The sequence below is a fragment of the Chlorocebus sabaeus genome, chromosome 24 (assembly GCF_047675955.1).
Source record: "Chlorocebus sabaeus isolate Y175 chromosome 24, mChlSab1.0.hap1, whole genome shotgun sequence".
In the NCBI taxonomy this organism is placed as follows: domain Eukaryota; kingdom Metazoa; phylum Chordata; class Mammalia; order Primates; family Cercopithecidae; genus Chlorocebus; species Chlorocebus sabaeus.
The window spans coordinates 57,407,180-57,430,685 of NC_132927.1; the positions used below are offsets into that span (position 1 = coordinate 57,407,180).

The 23,506-nt window shown below is 39.7% G+C and overlaps 1 protein-coding gene across 2 annotated transcripts in view; it reads left to right on the top strand.

Moving 5' to 3' along the window:
* TSHR (thyroid stimulating hormone receptor) overlaps positions 1–23,506 on the top strand; it is a 191,953-nt gene that overhangs the window by 138,464 nt on the left and 29,983 nt on the right. The window contains exons 7-11 of one of the 2 annotated variants that reach the window (XM_037984341.2): positions 3,756–3,830; positions 6,891–6,965; positions 8,357–8,434; positions 12,781–12,849; positions 22,014–22,091. In XM_037984341.2, coding sequence (XP_037840269.2) covers positions 3,756–3,830; positions 6,891–6,965; positions 8,357–8,434; positions 12,781–12,849; positions 22,014–22,091 — 375 coding nt within the window. The remainder of the gene's footprint in view (positions 1–3,755; positions 3,831–6,890; positions 6,966–8,356; positions 8,435–12,780; positions 12,850–22,013; positions 22,092–23,506) is intronic. The other variant, XM_073011229.1, reaches the window with a different exon arrangement.

Genomic DNA, 23,506 nt, shown 5'->3' on the forward strand with positions numbered 1-23,506 from the left:
ATAAATATGCTTTAAGAGCCTTGCATATTTCCCCAACAAAGAAAAAGAGCCTTGTTCCATAAAACAGCATACTTAAGCAGTCTATCTGGGCATATATTTTAATGTTATTTTTTATATAGAATATATAAAGCTTTACTTTTTTGTTTTTAAAGTTTGAGATTTTTTACATCCTCTTTATTACATTTTTTTGACTGAGATAAAATAAAAAGTGAAAATTACACATTCCTTCTTTTTAAACCTATCTACCAGACATGACCACTGTGGACTGAGTACTCTATATTTTTGGAATTTTATTTATGCTTATTAGTTTGGGCAGGTGAATTACTGTAAGAAATAGACAAAAATACAGACATGTAATAGCCCTAAGTGAGTGAGGTTTACTTCTTGCTCATGGGACAGTACTGGATGGATGAGTAGGTATGCAGAGCAGCCACCTTCAGGCAATCACCACTCAGGGCCTCAGGTTGCTCGAGGCACAGCCATCTTCAGCTCTGGAGGGCATCTCCATTCCTAGTGTGCTGAATTACAAACCGCTTTTCTTTCTTCCAATGTCTCCAGTTTTCTGGCAGCATAGCTAGCCTCCTGCACACTCAGGCCATAATTGCTTAACTCAGAATGGTGTGATTTAAATTCACCCTCACAGGCATGCTTGAAGACATTCAACTTTGAACACTTCTTTCACCCTTCTCTGATTAGATGTTCTTTTGTACTCACTTCTGCCCTTCCTTTCCTCCTGTCTTTGAAAAGATTTTACTAGCTGCGTTTGCTTCTTATGTTACCTCTCTCTATTGATTGATTGATTGATTGAGATAGAGTCTTGCTCTGTAGCCCAGGATGGAGTGCAGTGGCACAATCTTGGCTCACTGCAACCTCTACCTCCCGCGTTCGAGTGATTCTCATGTCTCAGCCTCCCAAATAGCTGGAATTACAGACATAAGCCACCACGCCTGGCTAATTTTTGCATTTTTAGTAGAAACGGGGTTTCACCATGTTGCCCAGGCTGGTCTTGAACTCCTGACCTCAAGTGATCCACCTGCCTGGACCTCCCAAAGTGCTTACAGGCATGCACCACCGTGCCCAGCTGTTATCTCTCTCCATTTAGCTAAACTACTGGCAGTCTACGACCACTCCACCCCTTCTCTGCTTCAGGAGATAGTTTTCAAAAGTCACTTGTAAGCAAGTGGTGAGCTGTTGCCTTACCTCAGAAAGCAGCTTCTTTTCCCGGCTGTTTTCTTGTGAGGTCTCTGATTCATCTTTCTTTGTAGCTCCTACATTTCCTTCCAGAAATCCTCTCCTCTTTCATGTTTCCTTCTCTCTCCTTGCTGCCTCTCCCACATTTCTCCTCTTCCAGCCTCCAGGTAAGTTGCCAGCCTCATTGAATCAACTGTTTCTAGCAGCTGTATTTCCTTTCCCTTTTATTCTCTACCTTTTCAGCTGACCCAGGTGGGCTGCATTTTCTTTAACTGTGATGTTCTCTCGGACCACTCACTCAAGACTACTTGTTCAACCATAGTCTCTTGTGGAGCAATTTTCCAGACTGCAAACCCAGCTCAATTTCCAAACTCCCACACCTGGTTTACATTTGTTTGTCTCTGACAGAAGTTCAAACCCTCCTTCCCCAGTGGAAAGCTCTGGCAAGGAGTTTATGGCTCACCCTGGAAAGAGTGAACCACCTCAGCAAAGACTGATAGTCTCTAGAGGGGCAAGGTGGGAAAATTATGAGATTTTGGAGTAGGGTGGCCAATTGTCACACTTTGCTCAGGACAGAGGGAATTCCAAGGATATGGGCTTGCATTTTAAAGCCAGGGTAAAAAATGAAAGATTGTCTAAAGGGGGTCTTTCCATGCAGGATCTTGTTTGGGTAAAAATCATGACATAGTAGTTTAGGATTTGGAAGTGAGGAGTTTTAAGATCTTGGGGTATAAACTGTTGCTGCTTTCTGTTGAAGTGTTGATGGTTCTTTGTGTTGATGGTTCTTTGTTTCAAAAACTCTCTGTAATGAACAATAAAGCAATTTGCCTCGGCAACAGTCTACTGGAATAGTAGTTATGTTAATGAGGACAATGGACCAGTAAGGGTATATTATTATAGACAGTAAACTGTGTGTGTAGGGAGGACAGGGGTAGGTGATTTCTGTTCTCAGAGTTAACTCCATCCTGTCTTTTCCAAAGTCTATTTCATATTCAGTGTCCTTAGTTGAAATATCTAGTTGAAAAAACTAGAGGGCTTTTTCTAATTTTGCAAGAATGTCACAACATCTCCAATCCCAAGTCCCTGATGTCTGTTCTAGCTTTCATTGCACTTATGAAAATAGCAATAATAAAAACATTATTTATGGAGCCCTAACTATGTGAAGGCCAAACATAACATCCCTCATGAATATTATTTAATCCTCACAAGAGCCCCACAAAAGAGGTGTTATTAATTGTTCCTGTTTTACAGACAGGAAAACTATGGCTCAAAGAGGCCAAAAAACTTGTCCAAGGTCATGTAATCAGAAGTGGCAGAGCCAAGATTCTATCTCAAGTCCATCTGGCTATTCAGAAATAAAAGGGAATGAACTACTAATTCATGTTACAACATGGATGAACCTCACAGATATTATGCTAAATGAAAGAAGGCAGACACAAAAAACTGCCTGTTATATGATTCCATTTATATGAAATGTCCAGATAAGGCAAATTTATAAAGACAGAAAACTGATCAGTGGTTTCTAAGCATAAAGGAGCAAGTGGAAACTAACTGCAAATGGGCCTATGGTTACTTTTATCATGGATAGAAATGTTCTAACCTGTGATGATGGTTTCACAGTTATGTAATGTTACTAAAAATCCTTGAACTGTATGCCTATATACAATGTTTGAAGGTGACAGAATGTAAATTCTTTTTCAATAAAACTTTAAAAATTACAGAGGTCACATTCTAAGCTTTCTGATTGGCACCGCCAATGACTGGATGCTGGTCCCTCTAGGTGCCATTCCTAAGGAGAAATGCTAAAGGTTTACTGGGTTCTTATATACTTTTCAGGTAAGCATAAGGAATGCCTTAAACTCTTTTAGCCAATCAACCTATGTTGAATATGTTTAATTTAACGAGTGAGAGTTCATTTCTAGCAGTCACTTATTTCTCTAACTCTAACTGTGCATTCTTGCTCAGCATTTATATAAACCTAAGTATGTAAGTTACTGACACATGATATCACACTATACATGCAGAAGAGTCTTAAATTGCTGACATGACAAAATAAACACAAGTGAACTGTGAAGACGTACCACTTCTGTACATCTGGTGTGGCAATGACAGAGCCTCACTGCCCATCTTGCTATGCTGTGATTCAGCACAAAATTCCCTCAACCTCCCACTCCAACACTCATTGTCTTGGCCAGAATACTTATAAATAATAAAGATATTTGTCTTCAACTCCTCACCAAATCATTGGAGGGTTTTTTTCTTTTTTCTCTAAATCTAAAAGAAAAAAAAACCTGATACTACAATTAAGAAAAATGCAGCCCATAAATTAAAATGGGTGGAAACCAAGCCAATGACGCAAGAGAGCTGACCAGCCTTTGGGTCCCCATGAGGAGACAGGAGTAGTTTGTTGTTGATGGGACCCCTGGCAGCTACAGTCCCTGTGGTACCACATAAATGCAAATTTTTCTCATGAACATTTGTTAAAACTGATTTATGTTGTTTTGTCTTTGATAAGAACAGATACGGATGTAATATAGTGACTGTGTTCCTTGTAACTTATGTAGAGAAATTCGGAATACCAGGAGCTTAACTTACATAGACCCTGATGCCCTCAAAGAGCTCCCCCTCCTAAAGTTCCTGTAAGTATTAAATCCTCTCCCATCCTACTTTTTTGAGGGGGAGGGGGTAAGATTTAATGCTGTTGTCTCCCAGAAATCTCCCTAGGATGATGTGGTCCAGGTTCACGTTAATGGTGTATAGCCTGGGTCAGGGCAAGGTATCGGGTGAAACGGTCCACATTTTTAAAACCTATTCAGAAGTCAGCACATAGTGCTGGGACCAGAGACCCGCTCCAAGAAACAGGAGAGAGAAAATGCTATTGTGTATATGTGGTCCTTAAATGTAGTATTTCAGAACAAAACAAAACAAAACTCTGAGAGCCAGTTGGTCAATTTTGTTTGAAAAGGGGTATCACAACAATATTAGAGGGGCTGTTACACAGGAAAGAAAACCACAAAGGGCAAAATGCACTTTTGTGGGGAGTGGAGGGAAAACAGAAGGGACAACAGTTTCAACCTCCCACTTCAACTGCTGGAGTGGGAGTAATAATCACTCTTCTTATCACTGCTTTGCTTTGATAACACCTTAGGAGCTGACCATAAGCTCCATGAATACAGGGACCGCAACATTTTTTTCTCTGTTGAGTCTTTACTGCCTAGTACAGAGTAAAATGTGTTCAGTGGATGTGTCTGTATGACCTCAGGTCCTCTGGATACCAGGTAGAAGAGTCCTTTTTCCTGCTTGCATGCATTATAAAAATTAGAAAACAAAACAGTATGAAGAAGAAAAATTTTTTAAAACTTAATCCCAATACCCCAAAATAAGCACTACTAACATTTCAGTTCATCTTCATCCAGACCTTTAAAACAAACTTATGTAATCATAGATATTTTATGAGATACACCTTTAAGGATGAATAGAGGGTATCCTGAACAAGAATGGGGAGAGATAGAAAAGAAATTTAGTTGGATGGAATAGCATGATAAAGACACAAAGATAGGGATCCACAAAGCTTCTTTGGTGAACTAAAAACAGTTGCTTTTTTTTTTTTTTTTTTTTCTGAGGTGGAGTCTTGCTCTGTTGCCCAGGCTGGAGTGCAGAGGTGCGATCTTGGTTCACTGCAACCTCCGCCTCCCGGGTTCCAGCGATTCTCCTGCCTCAGCTTCCTGAGTAGCTGGGATTACAGGCATGCACCACCACGCCCAGCTAATTTTTGTATTTTTAGTAGAGATGGGGTTTCACCATATTGGCCAGGCTTGTCTCGACCTCCTGACCTCAGGGGATCCACCTGCCTCAGCCTCCGAAAGGGACTACAGGCATGAGCCACGGCGCCCAGCCAATAGTTGCATATTGAAGAGGTGAGTGCGAGAGATGCTAAGGGAATAGAAGACACTGATGGCATATGGAGATGAAAGAATGTCTGGGAAGCCATGAAAACATATGGGACAAGACAATCACTCTTCTTATGGACTCTGAGTTTCAAATAATATAATAACCCTTTGATGTGATGATCCCCCACTCTATGTTCTGTGGGGAACATACAGGTTTCTAAGACATTGTCCTTGCCTGCAATCTCATTGGGAAGATGTGTATGAAATTGAAAAGTGCCTCTCCTGCAGAAGAATAATAGAAAGTGACAAAGGAGAGACATATACAGTGTTTGGGGGTTGAGGTAATTAGAGAAGACATCAGAAAGAAGACCCACAGGATGGTTTTAAGGGATTTGTTTGAGGTTTTTGAAGACTAGAAAGGTCTTGGTGTAAGTATAATGGACCCACTTGACTCTTGGACCTTTTTTCCTCCTACTATTCTTTGTGAGCAGCAATTACAATTGAACTAGTTTGTTTACTGTATTTCAAATAAACCTTACGGAATCTCACCTCTCTCCTTAGTTATCTGGAATGTCCCTCCCATTTGCTTGTTTTGAGACCTCTGGCTCCTGCTGCCTCTTCAAATCCTATGCCTTCTTCTCTAGAAGGAGTCAAGTCTGAATCTGCCTCAGAAGGTGTATCAATGGATATGGGTTTTCTACTAGAAGACTTTCCCTAAGCCTTACTGGGTAGTGTCTAGGTCTCGCTCTATGCCATGCCAAATTCTCAAACAAAAAAATTCTAAATAATTCAAGTAGCTGCAACAAATGTTAAACCAACTAAATCTGGGAGGCATCGGGAGGCATCAGGAGCCTGAGAATTTTTGTGTGCATGGTGTTTTATGCATGTCTTTTAATCTTAACATTTTTCTGCAGATGATATAAACTTCGGAAGGTGGAGACATTGTGTTTAATTGGTTCCCTTCCTTTTCTGGACACTTTCTTTTTTGAGATAGAGTCTCGCTCTGTCACCCAGGCTGGAGTGTAGTGGTGTGATCTCAGCTCACCGCAACCTCTGCCTCCCAGGTTCCAGCGATTCTCATGCCTCAGCCTCCCAAGTAGCTGGAATTACAGGCGTACGTCAACACACGCAGCTAATTTTTGTATTTTTAGTAGAGACAGGGTTTCACCATGTTGACCAGGCTAGTTTTGTATTCCTGGACTCAAGTGATCCACCCGCCTTGGCCTCCCAAAGTGTTGGGATTACAGGCGTGAGCCACCGTGCAAGGCCCTCTGGACATTTTTTTTTTTTTTAATGGGACTGCTATAATGGTACTCTCAGGTCACTGCTGTAGGAAAGATATTCTTGGCAAAATAACAGCACAATATAATGTAGAGCTTGAAAGATGAAGCTGGCTTAAAGTCATATCTTCCTGTCCCATCCTCTTCTCAGCCCTTCACAAACACACACATAATTTTTTCCAATTAAACAAGAAAATCACACACACACACACACACACACACACACACGAAAACTGAATTTATATTTCTAGTAATTACAGTTAAAACAATCTCCAGAGTATTCTAAGCCAAGCAGATGTATTGACATTGGTGGACTGGATTAATGATTGTGCCTTGGGGGAATATCATCTCATCCAACCATCAGAATTTGCCCATAGCAACTCAGATATTTAGTGAAGAGGTTGGGCATTTGACTACAGGCTGACTTCAGAACCCATGCTTTCAGCTATTACATCATTCTCCTTCCTATGTGTTGATATTTTTACCTAAATTCTATGCTTTTTTTTTCCTCTTTTTTTCATTAATTTAGTGGCATTTTCAACACTGGACTTAAAATGTTCCCTGACCTGACCAAAGTTTATTCCACTGATATATTCTTTATACTGTAAGTATGCACACATGCCATGTTTGACAATATTTTGTTTGTCACTGACAAGAACTAAAATACAGTCATGGGGGTTGGTTGAAGCTAAGTAAAGCAATTGTTTCAAGGAGTAAGCAGTGATCAGCTGTGACTACACTGGCATGAAGTAAGGCAAGGACTGAGAAATAACCCCTGGCTTTAGCAATGTGGGTTGTTGGTGACTCTGCCAAGAACAGTTCCAGTGGAGTGCTGGTTGGAGTGGGCTCAAGGGAGATTTGGGTAGAGAGAATTAGAAATAGTTACCATAATTAACTCCTTTGAGAGGTTTTACTATTAAAAGGATGAGAAAATAGCTCAGTAATTGGAGGATATTGAGTCAGGAGAAAAGATTTTGTTTGTGTGTTTTTGTTTTTATATGGAAGAAATTATGCGATGTTTCTTTGCCAATGGGAATGGTTGAATAGAAGGAATATTTGATGATAACTATGATACCTTACTTTTCATATAGTTTTAATAGTTTTTTAAATGCTTTCCCCACACATGACATTTGCTCCTCTCAGTCACCTTATAAGGTATAAAACAAAGTTATTGCTTTTCCATTTATGAATGAGGAAACTGAGGAATAGAAACCTCAAGTGAGTTTGCCTGAGCAGTGTCTCAAAGGACAGTCAGGAGTGGTTACTCAAATTACTGTCTGTGACCTTTGATTGGCAGCCATGTGCCCTTTTTCAAAGCTGGTGACACGGGTCAGTTGTCTTACTAATTGTATAGGAATGAAAGGACATAGGGCAGAGAGAATTACAAGTTGCATTTGCATTAAAAAGTCAGCAAAAGGTAGAATGATAAGCTTCAAACTCTTGGGGTTTTGTTAGAAAAGAAAATTGATCATACTTCTTTGTTGCAAAAGAGCTCAGTTCAAAATGTAAGCAATATTCCAGAAACTAGGATGGCGTAGAAAGGTTCTCCAGGAGCCTGGCGAAGTTTGGCAAGTGAAGGACATTTTAGAAATACTCATTAAATGAAATCGTTTAATCCTTTTATCCTGACCTTCTTAAAGGTCCATGCATGTAGAAAACTCTAGTTGTTGTGGACAAAGTGTTGCAGATTCAGGAGAAGCCTCTGAAATCCATCTGCCTCCCTCAAGATGAGGATTAAGTCAAGGACCTCCACCCACACCTAAAGCTCTCGCTTACCCCACACTTGGGCTCCAGGTACATGTCATCTAGGACAGCTCTCACCACCTCACCAGACCTCTGAGCCACTAGTGGTTGAGAAGGGTCAGTGAAACTTAAAAAGAAATAAGATTAAGCTATATTGTGTCCTGTTATTTATTTAAGGGCATATGTGCAGCAAGACTCCTGCTCCAGGAGGAAAGCATTTTTTCATTAAGTGTTTTTGTCCCTCTCTTGCAGTGAAATTACAGACAACACTTACATGACGTCAATCCCTGTGAATGCTTTTCAGGGACTATGCAATGAAACCTTGACACTGTGAGTATTACCAGTTCTACTCCCTCCATCAACTAAATCCTATTTTGAGCCATTTTCATATGTTTACAGACCATCCAAGAGCCGTACTGCCTTATCATATATACTCTATAGAGTACAAAGTGTTTTACGTAATTAAATAAGAGTATTGTCTTGTGGGGTGGTACTCTGTAGACTACAAAAGAGTTTAGGTAACAAGATAAGAGGATTCCACTACGGCAATGGTTGGTACATTTTTCACGTGAAGGACCAGTTAGGCGTTACAGACCATGCAACCTCTGTAGGAACTGGTCAACTCTGGCACTGTGTGGCAAAAACAGCCGTACTCAATACATACACTAACGAGCATGTCTGTGTTCCAATAAAACTCTATTTATAGAAGCAGGCAGTGGACTAGTTTTGGCCTGCAGGTCTTAGGGAATAATCATCTGTATCCAAGTATCCCCATTCTACAGAAGAAGAACTGGGGTTTAAGCAAATTGAAGTGACTTTCCCAAGATCACTGAGTTAAAAAAAATGTGGTGCCATTAAGGGCTTTATAAATTCTGCACTCGCACTTTCACTCAGTAATCACAAACTGTCATTAAGCTCCTGTAAGGGAATATTACATAGAAAGCACAGTGCTGCTATAGGTCAGCATTTTTCCAGAGCTTGAATGGGGGCAAAGCCCTTTAGATGGTCAAAAATAGATGCTTAATTAGGGATATTCACAAAATGTTCTAAAGGAGAAGATCTAATAGAGGCATAAAGGATAAGTTAATTCTCTAAGCTGGTAGAAAATTCCTCTCTCATTGTATAAGCCACAAAGTAGAGTTGGAGCTACCTCTGTGGGATCTCCTCTCTATTTTCAGGACCACTGCCCCAGTTCAAGCCTGGTGAAGTTTTTGCCTGGATTGTCACCCCAGTTTCATTTCTCTGCTCACACTAAAGTTGGGGTAGAGGTCTTTATCAGATAAAACCTGATGAAATTACTCCCCAGAAAAATGGATCCAAGCTTCACACAGTTCTTCTAAGGGACTATTTTCTGAGCCATTCCTAGTTTATCAATTTGGGCCCACTGAAGTTGCCTCGACTTTGGGAAAAGTGGAGCATTTTGGCTGCTCCTTCTCATCACAACCTGGTGAGAGGTCTCTTGAAAAGACAAACAAAGCTCCTTCTCAGTCATAATTTCTTCTTAATATGCAGAAAAGATCCAGGCTTTTAGCCTGCTCAGCCCCGAACCTCAAAGTCATTTACTTCCTCGGTAAAGCTTTCCATTGTGCCATATGGTGCTCATCATAGGAAACTCCTACATGCTAAACTTTTTCTTTTTTTTTTTTTGTTTGAGACGGAGTCTCGCTCTATTGCCCAGGCTGGAGTGCAGTGGCACGATCTTGGCTTACTGCAAGCTCCGCCTCCTGGGTTCATGCCATTCTCCTGCCTCAGCCTCCTGAGTAGCTGGGACTACAGGCGCCCGCCACCACACCCAGCTAATTTTTTTTATTTTTACTAGAGACCGGGTTTCACCGTATTAGCCAGGATGGTCTCGATCTCCTGACCTCTTGATTCGCCTGCCTCGGCCTCCCAAAGTGCTGGGATTACAGGCGTGAGCCACCGCACCCGGCCTAAACTTCTTTCTAGAATATTACCTCTACCCCTTGACCCTATTTTTCTAAATCCCTCATATCTCAAGCACCCCCCTCAAGTGAAAGCTCATTGTCCCACACCCAGCATGGAGCCCAGCTTGTGTTTCTAGACACATCTGAGTGAGGGAAGCCCATATTTCCTAAAATGTGGAGGAGAGGACAGCATGGATTATTCGTGATCTTTTCAGATGATTATTTCTACATTTTGGCAAAAGTCCTTGCTGCTTTGAAGCTCAGGCTCAAAAAACTATCACCATGAAAGGATAGATGTTTCAACAGCTGACTTTGTACCATATTCCTGGTAGGAGAAAGTTTCAATCAAAGTTTGTAATTCTTTTGTGTTTCTTCACCATGTTCCCTTTTCAAGGCTGATTTGTTCATTAAGAATTCTATTTAGTATCTGAAATGTAACTCAAACAAGTGCTTTTAGTGTCCAGGACTCTCAACAAATTTAGGAAAATAAAAATGCCAAATGCACAATTCTCACATCTTCATAAAAGAGTTCTAGTTTAGAAAAAATTAACTTATCCACAGAGTTTTCTCAACCATTGTGCTTATATTCCTGGGATATTGCAATCCTCACCCAGGACATGTTAGTAGCTGGAATTAAACTCACTATGTAATTATTTAAGATGAAACAAAAACAAACACATCAACAGCGACAACGAAGCCATGAGAATCTTGCTCAGTTTCTCACAACTATATAGGATAAATCCAAGTTTTAGGATACTCCTTTCATTTTTTTTTTAAATTATTATTTTTTTCCAAGACAGAGTCTTGCTCTGTCGCCCAGAGCTGGAGTGCAATGGTGCAATCTCAGCTCACTGCAACCTCCGCCTCCCAGGTTCAAGCAAGACTCCTGCCTCAGCCTCCTGAATAGCTGGGATTACAGGCACCCGCCAACTCCTTTTAACATGGTCACTTAAAAAGTGTTCCTCACTTTGTTAAATATATAGTTATTTGATCCTCTCTGCAATCTTTTGATTGGGTGCTATATTTATGTACTTATTTATCATATTTTTTGAGATAAACTGAGGATAAGACAGGTTGATAAATTCTCAGGATCATCCAGCTATTAAGTGGCAGAGTCAGGTCTAATTCCAAATTTGAACTTTCCTGTGTGCTTCTTAATGTGCTCCCAAAGTTCACATGTGGTAGATTACTGTAGTTTTCAAAGTTTCCTTACAACTGCCACTAGGAGTTCCCACTAGCCGTGCCTGAGTGTGGTTATAGCTGTCTTCTCTTATCTTCATGCCAATAACCACCAATACCCTCTTGCATTTCCATATAGCCCAGAGATCTCAAGGCTGGGGTTCCTTCTCCTGTGGAAAGCGGGGCTGTTTTTGGTAGGTGGAAATAATTATATTTGAGGTCGGCCAGGCGCAGTGGCTCACGCCTGTAATCCCAGCACTTTGGGAGGCCGCAGCAGGCATATCACCTGAGGTCAGGAGTTTGAGACCAGCCTGGCCAACATGGTGAAACCCTGTCTCTACTGAAAAATACAAAAATTAGCCAGGCATGATGGCGGGAGCCTGTAATCCCAGCTACTCAGGAGGCTGAGGCAGGAGAACTGCTTGAACCTGGGAGCAGAGGTTGCAGTGAGCAGAGATCATGCCATTGCACTCCAGCCTGGGCAACAGTGCCAGACTCCATCTCAAAAAAAAATTATATTTGAAGTCAGGGACCCTAAGTCTCAACAGTCTTAGACCAATGTGTTTTTGGCAAGTCACCTTCATGTTTCAGTAACTTCAATAGGAAATAGAAATAATAACATTTCAGACTGGCTCCCTGAATCATTGAATGAATTAATTAGTCACAGAAACATAGCAACAAGTTAAAACATTAACATTTCCAGCCCAGTGGCTCACACCTGTAATCCCCAGCACTTTGGGAATCTGAAGCAGGCAGATCACTTGAGCCTGGGAGCTCGAGACTAGCCTGGGCAACATGGTGAAACCTCATTTCTACAACAAATACAAAAATTAGCCAGGTATGGTGGCACATGCCTGTAGTCCCAGCTATTTGAGAGGCTGAGGTGGGAGAATGGCTTAAGCTGAGAGATTCAAGGCTGCAGGGAGCTGTGATTGAGCCACTGTACTCCAACCTGGGTGATAGAGTGAGAGATCCTGTCTCAAAAAAAAAAAAATCCATAAGAGGACATGGTCTACCTACTTTCTTAAATTCATCTATGAGGTTTAATTTAATTCAGCCCATAACCCTTAAATATTTAATCTATGATAAGCTCTGAGGATAAAAAGATGGATAAAATACAAAGGTGAAATAAAATTTAAATATTAATGGAAAAATAAAAACATGTGCATTTAGATGAATGTCTTTCAAAATGTTTATCTTAAGAGACTGCAGGTGCACCTCCACTATTGATATTGGGTTAACTGTTACCTCATACCCTTTTTCTGAATGTATATGGAATATTCTTTTAAAATCTTTAATGGTAACAAGTTTGTTACTCAAAGCAAATATGATTCTGAGAAAAAAACTTAAATATACTAGGAGCTAAGTTGGGAGAATGAGCATTTAAACTGAGAAATATTATCTTGTTTCCAACAACTCGTACTGGAAAATTTTCTCGTGGGATACATATGTGGAACCTGAAACACCTTTATGCACATTTATGACACCAAAGAAATATAGTCTAACTCTCCAGAAACAGGCCAGCACCACTGCTCACCAGTCACTGATTTCTCTTCTCTCTGTTGGTTGTAGGAAGCTGTACAACAATGGCTTTACTTCAATCCAAGGATACGCTTTCAATGGGACAAAGCTGGATGCTGTGTAAGTCAAGGGTAGCCATGAAAACTGTCACTTCTCCTTACCCTAAGAAGAACCATCCAATGGGGCAGAATTCTGTTGAGAGACAGGTTCTACCAGAGCATCTTCCATCCCAGGGTTAGTGTGACCAATATGAAAATGAGGTCAAGGAACTTGGCAGGGACCCCCTTTAGTGGACACTTACATTAGCTCCAATGGTAAGTTCCAAAGCTTTTCTCCCTGATGTGTGTGTGTGTGTGTATGTGTATGTGTAAATGTTCATCTATTATGTACATGAAGTAAAAGGGTATCTTTAATGAAACTCAAAGCTGTTCAGAAAATAAGGTGATTTCTCTTTTAGTCCTTTCTGACATGTTTTTGGGAAAGATGTCAGTTTATATTTGATTCACTCAGAAATAGCTAAAAAATCATATCCAACTTTTGCCTTTTCAAAAAATAAATAATTCTGGGAACAGCTGAAACAGCAAACAACAGACTTTGTGTTTGATGTGTTTTATAACACTTTTTGAGTATTTCTTTACAAATGATACATTTTTTCTATTTCACCTTTTTCTATTTGTTATTTTTTCAAATTTACTTGCTCATTTTTGGTAGTGTCTTGTTGTGTATTCATCTTTGTAATTCTATTTTTTTTTTCACTTTAAACATTTCATACATAGTCATTTTATATTCCAGAAGTGATCCCTGCAAAATCTGAAGGACTTACGACTTGAAATCTGTTGTGTACGGGGCTTCTCCAACTTTCCTGGGCATCAGACCCTCTGAGGGGTCTTATCAAAATACATAGTCTGATTCCATAGCTCTAGATTTGGCCTCAGCATTCTGTATTTCTAACCAACTCCCAGGTGATGCCGACACTGCTGTTCATAGACCACACTTTAAGTAGCAAGGGTGAGGTCAATAAGCTGTCTAACCCTTTGCAGTGGCTCTGGATGGAGAAGAACATGCATGTAGATTAAGTGATTTTGGTTGATGTTCTGGTTTAGGGGTTAGGTGGTAGGTTCTGGAACAATTTCATTTTTAAATGGTAAATGGTAAAAAAATTTTTGAACTCATTACACGGAGGCAAGGCTCCCTGAGTTCTGTTGAAGTAAAGTCTCACTCTTTGCCAGCTTTTGTGCTTCCTACCAGTCTCTATGAAATGAAGAGTTACAGTACCATTCTCTCGATTGTCTGGTTGTGGAGTCATAATGCTTCATTTCCATTATCTTTTTTAATACATAATTATAGGTGAAGTCTAAAAAGACTCGATAGAGTAAGGTGATACTTACCCCCCCAAATTTATTTACAGAATTGGAGAGACCCTCCTTCCATCTTAACTTTATGATACTAACTTCTTACCATCTTTCATCTACTTTTCAACATATTTATTAGACACTTGCAATGTACCAGGCCCTGTGCCATTCACTGGGAAAACAAAGATGAACAGGAGCCATGTGCTCCCTGCCCACACTGAGCGTACATTCTGGTGGGGTCAGCTCAAGGGCAGCAATATCAAAGGTCAAAGTACATTAGGGAGAAGTGTACCCAGTCCAAAATATACATCTCAGAAAGTAACTGAAGCCTAAATATTGAATAACATTGCCTTCCTTTTTTGGAGATACAAGCTAGATTTTTTCTAGATTTATCCCATTGTTTTTTAAATCATTATCAAAATTAATGTTTTAGAAATGAATTACCCTGTATTCCAGGTTTCAAGTTCTTTTTCTAATCCCGTATTCTGGAAAGGTGGTATTTGATTTTAATATTGTATGAATTTCACCAAATATTTTCCTCTTTGATTCAACTATTCCTAGAAAGCTATGACTCTCAGGGTGATCTTCAAATTCAAATTTTCTATGAATGGAGTATCAAGACTTCTTAAAATAATGAAGATAGTTTGTAGGTACTTAGGGTTTAAAGATTTCAGATGACTGTCACACAGTTCTAGACAAAGAGTACCTCTAAAGTTTAGTTAGCATTAAGGCAACAAAGACTCATATTAGCAAGGGCAGGGATAGGAGAGAGTAGAAAATCTTCAACCAGGGAAACCAGAGCTGTTAATATGGCTCCTGAATTCAGTGTGTTCAGCTGACTCTTGCCTGAACTAAAACTGTCCTTCCAGGATGTTGGATTAGAAAAAGAACCTGAAACCTGGGATATAGGGCAATTCATTTCTAAAACACTCATTTTTCCACAAGCAAAAGATTTTGGAGCTCAAGATAAGAATCTATGCTTCAAATTATCTGCCTGTTTTTCCTGCCATATTTAGTCATTGGAAGATATGACCCTCAAACACTATCATTTATTAAAGATAAAGAATAAAATTCAGACCTTAAGGTCCACAGGACGTCACCCCAACATGGGACATGACCACACACACCGCCACACTCACTCAGACTGGCACCATCTAGACACACCAAGGAACCTGACATGTACATCTTTGGGGTGTGGGAGGAAATTGGAATACCTGGAGAAAACCCACACAGCCATGGGGAAGGTGTGCACACTTCACACAAACAGTAGCCCCAGCCTGGAAATGATTTTTTTTAATTAAAAGTAAGCAGGCTGGGCGCAGTGGCTCACGCCTGTAATCCCAGCACTTTGGGAGGCTGAGGCGGGCAGATCAGGAAGTCAGGAGATCGAGACCATTCTGGCTAACATGGAGAAACCCAGTCTCTACTAAAATACAAAAAAATTAGCCAGGCGTGTTGGTGGGTGTCTGTAGTCCCAGCTACTCAGGAGGCTGAGGCAGGAGAATGGCATGAACCCAGTAGGCGGAGATTGCGGTGGGTGGAGATAGTGCCACTGCACTCCAGCCTGGGCAACAGAGCAAGACTCTGTCTCAAAGAAAAAAAATAAAATAAAATAAACAATAGTGAATGAGACAATATTATTAGAGGATATGCTGTATATATAGAGACTCTCTGTACCTTCACACCAGCTTTCTCCTCAGACCATATCATGGATTCTGTGGGAGGCTTAGCTGACAGCAGAGATATTCTGTCAGTGACAATGGATTTTCAATTCACTGGTGCCATGACTTACTGTCTAACTATCTCTTGAAACACAGGAAAGAAATCAGTGTACTATTTCACAATACTTTCTTGACATTTTTATGTTAAGTATTAAAGTTATTTGGAAGAGATTAACAGATGTGGAAACTATTTCTTTGTTAAGAATCTTTTGTGTCTTGGTTTCTAAAAGTCTAGATCGGGGTCAGCAAACTTTTTCTCAGAAGAAAATATTTGGGGCTTTATGGGACATATGGTCTTAGTTGTACTACTTAAGTCTGCCTTTGTAGTGTGAAAGCAGCCATAGACAATATATAAACAAATGAGCATGGTTATGTTCCAATAAAACTTTATTTACAAAAACAAGGACAAGGCAGTATTTGACTGAAAGGTCATAGTTTGTAGACCTCTGGATAAAAGTATTCCGTGAGGATGACTATTGTGTGGCAAAATATGTAGTCTGTTTCTCTGAATTTCTGGTAAAGGTTAAAGGGCAAGCGTGGGATCAAGATAAAAAGTATCTGGATTAAAATATTTGGCATTAGAAAGTGCAGATCTAATCATAATAGAAAACAAAGATTTTTTTTTAATCAGTATTTTGAATCTAAGCTGGAAACTGCCCCTGTTATAAAACAAGGCTCTATCATTCTACCCTAAGTTTCTGATTCCTAGTCAATAGAAATTTATTCTTTCCTAGATTTAAGCACTTCAGTAAAAGGTATCGTGTAAATCCAATGTAAAATCAAAATGATGGTTGTGATAAGGAGCCCTGAGACTGGAAGAAGACAAGGATTGAGCTATAGGTGAAAGAAAGAGAGGTCAAGGTTCCATAGTAATAATAAAATAGTATTCACATTATGTTTTTAACATAGGGATATTGCTTTTGGTCTCAGTGCTAATTGTGATTTTAAACTAAGGCAAACACATCAATCTCCTGTAATTATCTTAATAGTGTTTAAGGATTGCACATGACATGTTAGCAATTTCATGATTTCTCTAGAAGTTTGTCCAGATATCATTAGGTTCTCATTTAAACAATGTGTCATCCAAAAGAGTAATCATCCCCCATCATTCCACTTCATGACAATTTACTGAAATTAGCAGATTGACTTCATTTACACTCATTTTTTAAAATGTAACTGAATAATACAATTACAGCCAAGTTGGACAAATTCCACATCGAGTGCAAGTGCTGATGCCGCAGCAGCAGTCAAGTAATTAGTTAGGATTTCATGAAAATGACGGCAGATATGTAAAAGCACGTTGTCCTATGACTTCCTACGGTGCCAAGAACGCTGTCATCACTCAGAGGTAAAATTAATAATAATACAAGCATCCCTTGCTCAACAGAAGTTGAACTGTACTTGGTCACAAGTTAAGTCACACATTCATTGTTTGGAATCGCTTTTCCATCCTCTTTCCACACAATCTGCGTGGGGATATGTTGCTTCTCACAGAACGTCTGATTCCCTGTATCACATTTCCTTTCGTCCAACTCTAGAAACTAGCTACTATCTGACAGTAAAAATTTAGGCAGGAATAAAAATGCCATTTTGACATGCTAAGAGCCCACCAATACACTGATTATTATAAACAGAGTCAACACAATTAATGCACTAATTAGCATCATGCATTAGCTGATTCGAAGTAAAATACCACATCTTGGCACACTGGGAAAAGACAATGATAGAAAAGATTATAGGCTTAAGAAGGCTATTATTTATCATGGGGTAAGTATTTGAACAGCTTGCAGGATATACTCTAAGGCTGACTTTTCCCTCTGCCTATTGAAAGCTTGAGTATTTTCTCATGGGTTACATTTACAAACAGGTGTCCTGATTTCTGCTACAAAAGGATTTCCATAGAGCAATCCAGCTTCTCTTTAAACTAACATGAGAGGTAGGCAGGGGGTCCCTTTAATTTTATGAATTACCAACGCTGTAGGAGGAAAACAGAGTTCCCCACAGAAGTGTTCCCATGAGAGTACCACAACATAATCAGGGGCCAGCCCAAGTTCCCCCTAAAGGGGCTGTGGAGGCACAGGCTGAAATCCCATCTTGGAGCTGAAATGCATCCTAAAACTCCCCAGAGAGCCAAGTTCAGCAGCAGTAGCAAATTCTCATGCCACGGCATCACACTCCTCTCTCTGGCATTGATCACGTTTTTCTAAACCTGGTGTAGAGGGTGCCTCTTTCTAGGGGTCACCCAACAATCGGGCTTTCATTCCTTCCTCCAGCAAGTCTTCATTGAATGGCCACTATGTGCCAAGAGTGAGTCCAACAGAAAAGGGCATACATACACACACATACTGTACACATAATACATGTAATACTGACTTTGTCAATTGAATATTTTCCTCAGCTGATTCCTCACCACCTTCATTTTCCTGACTGCATTGGTCTTCCCTAACTGTGAACTATTCACAATCTTAAATCAGGGCAGGGCTTCTTAACTCCCTGTATGGAAAAGCTGACATCTCTTTTCTCAGAAGAATTTCATTTCTTCCAACAGCTTCTCAAAGAGGAATAAGCCCAAGCAGTGAAAAGCTGTTGAACACCATGTCTATCTTATTCTTAAAGGAAATACCAGTTCTTTTCTCATAAGCCCTTTCCAGTATAAATATTTAGAAACCCTGACTTTCAAAAAGTATTTCCTTTCATCTCTTACTACAAGCTTTTTGAGTCTCTTTTAAGCTACTTTATGTTCATCTTCTCCTTGCAAGGGGTAGTTTTTATTATCACTCCCCTCTAAAATAATCACTGTCTAGAGTAGGCTGACCAGAGAGCCTACCAAGATTTGTGAATGATTTATCCAAGCTGGGTACAGATGTCGATTTCAGAAGAATCAAGGTAAGTCATGGTCAAGGAATCAGTTTAACTAGACTGATAATCCCAGGAAATGTCATGTGATAAATAAGGTTGATGGAAGCACTTTCTTCCTGGATATCAAGGCTTCTGTATATGTATTTTCCCTCCCCACTCTCTTGACTTCAGATGGAAGGCAAGAGCAGCAAGCTGAAGCAAGGTTAAAAAGCTAAATGAGGCAGCCCTCAAATCTGCTGAAGGCAGAGTGATGGTTTCACTTTTAAGCATCTAATGATCTCTAAGAGGTAAAGTACCCAAATGGCCATGCTGGTTTTAGAGAGCACAGTCTCCGGAAGTGTCCGTTCATCTCCGTTCAGCTTGGCCGGGGCTCCTCTGCATCCTCCTCCTCCCCTGCTGGACTCTGGCTGGCTTTTCCAGTCCGAAGTCTTCTTCAGAGTTTCTGGTAAACTGCAATGCTTATCAACCAGGCTCCTTATCCTCAGGAGTATATTAAATATCAGATGAAAACACTGCAGAATTGGACAAGCAATAATTTAGTTTTACAATAATTGCTAATGATTAGAAAGAACAAGCTGAATTTCACTTGCAGCAGTTAGAGATGAAGAGGAAAAACTGAGATGAGTTCACCGGCTCTTACTTGATTTTCAACAGCCTGGGAACAGAATGTGATCTGTAAACTGCATTGTCCAGAGAATACAAAAAGAGATGCAAGCCATGCAGCCCTTGTACCGAACTTAGTTGTCTTTTTACAAAATCATGCTGTTCAATATCTTCTCTTCAGTTGTTGTTTTTTTCCAAGGTGGATTTTGCCCACTCCAGGTGTCACTGACCAAAGGAATTCCATGGACATAGTGAGTTAAAGGAGAGTCCAACCATGATCAAGTGAGGACTGTGATTGAAGCCACTGGGCAGGCACAGATTGGCTGCTTAGCCAGGTCTCTGAATGTATTTGAGACTTATTGACTCTCCCTGTGTCACATTTAACAATGCCCTGAATACTGGGTCTTCAGCCCAGAAGAGGCCAAGTTTGGGCTATACCCTTGAGGTGTTTGTAAACCAGATGCCTGAAAAATCACTACCTCAGGAAGAACAGTTGTTCAAATGCCACCACACCATAAGCCAAGTCTTCTATTGTTTCACTTTTCATTATTTTTTCTTTAAAGCAATCATCTGTGTCACCCTAAGAGTTTAACACCGCCCATTTTACTGTCTTGATGAAAAAGTGTATTGATTTATTTTCTACTCATTCACACATTCATCCAACAAGTAGTTGTAGAGATGGTGAACTTGGCACTGGATAGACATAGAACTTTCATTCTGGTTGGGGAGACAACCAATAAAGTAAACAAGTAAATAAACAAGGTAATAGTTATGGATTGTGATAATGCTGTGAAAGAAATAAAGAGTGTATGGAGGCAAAATGGTAACGAGTACCTTAGATTAGGTAGTTCTCGATTTCTATTTAAGAAGAAAATTGGACTGGCACGGTGGCTCATGCCTGTAATCCCAGCACTTTGGGAGGCCGAGTCGGGCAGATCAGTTGAGGTCAGGAGTTCGAGACCAGCCTGGCCAACATGGTGAAATCCTGTATCTACTAAAAGTACAAAAATTAGCTGGATATGGTGGCAAGTGCCTGTAGTCCCAGTTACTCAGGAGGCTGAAGCAGAAGAATCGCTTGAACCCAGAAGATTGCAGTGAGCAGAGATCATGCCACTGTATTCCAGACTGGGCGACAGAGTGAGACTCCATTTCAAAAAGAAGAAGAAGAAGAAGAAGAAGAAAATTGAAAGACCCAAAAATATATACCAATTTATGACATGTCATTTTGTGGAGTCCCAGCACTTACACATCATTTAGTGATTCCCTCATCCCACCCAGAAAGAAGAGACTTTTTCAGCACTGGTGATTGGTAACTCTTCTTCCTCCCATGGCGCCAATGAAGACTCATGCCTGGGTCCAGTTAACCAGGAGGGAAGTTTCTCTGTGAGGGCTCTGAAGAAGAAATCTTTCTGACTGAAGGCTTAATATTATTATTAACCATTACCCTTAAAAATGTTCCACCATGAAGAGCAGACCCCATAAGCAGAATAATGGAAGCATTAGCCATATCTAAGCAGACCTTCTAAAGGTCTCTGCTATATTCTTTTGCATCGACGGTTGGCCACTCGCTGATGTTTAAGTGGGCTAGGTTATGTTGTGAGTTATTCTAAATGTGTAAATTGGGAACGTTTGTAACAAGGATATATATGTGCTATGCTTCTTTTTAGATAATTTTGTTGTGTAATAAAGTTATGGGGAAACGGCCAGTTTCAAAATCCTTGGACGCTTTTATCCATTTGGAGGGAATTTTATTTCAAAATCACTTTGTAACTTAAATTGCTTCAAAACTATTTTACCCTCTAATGCCCGGTGTGTTTTTAAAATGGCAAGGCCAGTGTGCCCATCAAAGCTCTTCCATGGAAGGTCAATGAGATTACACAGTAATCTTAAGCCACTGGGAAGGCACAGATTGGCTGCTTTAGCATCTTAGCCAGGTCTCTGAATGTATTTGAGACTTATTGACTCTCCCTGTATCACACTTAACAATGCCCCAAATACTGGGTGTTCAGCCACTACCAGAAGAGCCCAAGTTTGGGCTATACCTGGCACAAAGAAGATTACAGAGTAATCTCATAAACACTCCTCATATACACTATCGGGTTGTCAGATCAAATACAGGCCACCCAATAAAATTTGAATTTCAGATCAACAACAGATTACTCTTAATATAAATATTTTTTAAATTGCATGGTGAATATTTTTACTAAAAAATTATTCATTGTTTATCTGAAACTCAAATTTAACTGGCATCTTGTATTTTTATTTGCTAAATCGGACACCCTTACCCAAAGAAAAGATCTGAATCTCTGACAATCCTCAGCATCACTCACCACCCTCACCATATTCATTCCATTCCTGATGTAAGCCTAGTCTTCGAAATTAAATGGGAATACTAATTAATACTAAGAAACAAAATTTGGTATTAAAGAGGATTGCCATTAAAAAGGACTAAAAAATACAATTGCCACTGGCCTGGAAAATAGAGAATTAAATCAACTTTTAAGAAATTTAGGTATGCAAATTAGATCATAAATATGCTCATTTTCAAAAACTTCTGCCATAATTAATGTGTATAAACTTTATACAATTGAAACCTAGAATGCTTTAAGTGCTTAAGCCAGAACAAGATAAAGTATCTTCTAAATTCTTGAAATCAGTCAATACTATGGTCACATTTTATTCTGATATTTGTACTAATTTGGTGTGATTTCTTAAAATCACCTAATTCATTCTCTCTCTCTCTCTCTAGTTACCTAAACAAGAACAAATACCTGACAGTTATTGACAAAGATGCATTTGGAGGAGTATACAGTGGACCAAGTTTGCTGTGAGTCAGACATACAAAAGAATATTTTAGGTTTTTTTTTGTTTTTTTTTTGTTTTTTTTTTTTTACTTTTTTGGAATAGATGGAGACATTAGGGGAGAACCTTATGTTCGGGGTAGAGAATGTTGCTGTCTTGGGTAAAGGCTTCTGCAAGTCCCTTTTTTCCTGGCTGTATAGGCTACCTCTTGGAAGAAAGTCCTTGTCCTTTGAGACTCAGAAGGTCCCAAGCTCCAGTATGGCATCCTGATGCCTGATAAGGTAGCCACCTTGGTGTTCATGCTCACAGAGGCTCTGTTCATGGAGCAGCTGCTGTTTGAAAATTTTTGAAATGCAAGGTCCACAACTAGATGGAAGGCACTCTAGTCTTTGTAGAGAAAATATACCTGAATGTGCATTGCACAATGCCTGGCACAAAGAAGGAAGAATATAGATGATAATTCGACTCAGCTCGGGAAGAACTTATAATCATGGGGAAAGATGGAATAAAAACATTTTTTAAACAGCATGAAAACATACTTATTTGTGCATTTCCTTTGATTTACACCCCCACATCCGATCAGTGATCAGGTTCTACTGATTCTGCTTCCCTGAAGCCTCTGTATCATCGCCACCTTCCTCATTCCCTTGGTTTTGCCTCAGTTTAGAATCTCACCATTGAGCATCCACTTTAGTCCCTGCCAAAGTGGAACACAGCATCGTAGAGATGCACAAGATAATCTTTTAGGGGCGAGAGGAAATATTAGAGGTTCTATTTATACTTATTTTTAAATAAGAACAAATTAAGTTTTATTAATCTTTTATTTATAGATAGCCACTGTCCCTCATGTGTCAGGTAGTGGGTGGATGCCTCCTAGAGAAGAGTGAGTGATCCACAGTCCTGAGCACTGGGTACCTTCACTCTTTTACCTTTAACAATTTTATTTCACTTTCAGATTGAATGCACCCAGGTAAGTGCGTTTAAGGTCCTGTTCTCTTAACACATAGGCTCCATCCATATAAGAGGTCAAAGTGATCTTGAAAATCTGCTGTGCTATGTGGGGGTTCACTGTTAATTCATGGCAAAGTACTTAAAAGCATTATGCATTTTTCTTTTTACAAGAAGACAAGTGGGGAAAAATGTATTCACCTTTTCTGTGATAAAGTCCATGTCAATAATTTTTTACCTGGAAGGTATTTTTCAATAACATTTTTATATCAGCTTCTTCAAGATTAAGGTACTATTTCACCATGTAATAAGAAAAGTCATTGCTTTTTGAAAGAAATGTATGCTTTAGAGAAAGACTTTAGAAACAGGTATTTGGAAACATTCACATATTATATGATTTTCCTGATTAAAAAATGGTCAATGCCATAAAATTTCTGTTTGGTTCAAATCAGAAATCAAATTTTAACCTGTTTTAAATCTTTCAAATTAAGT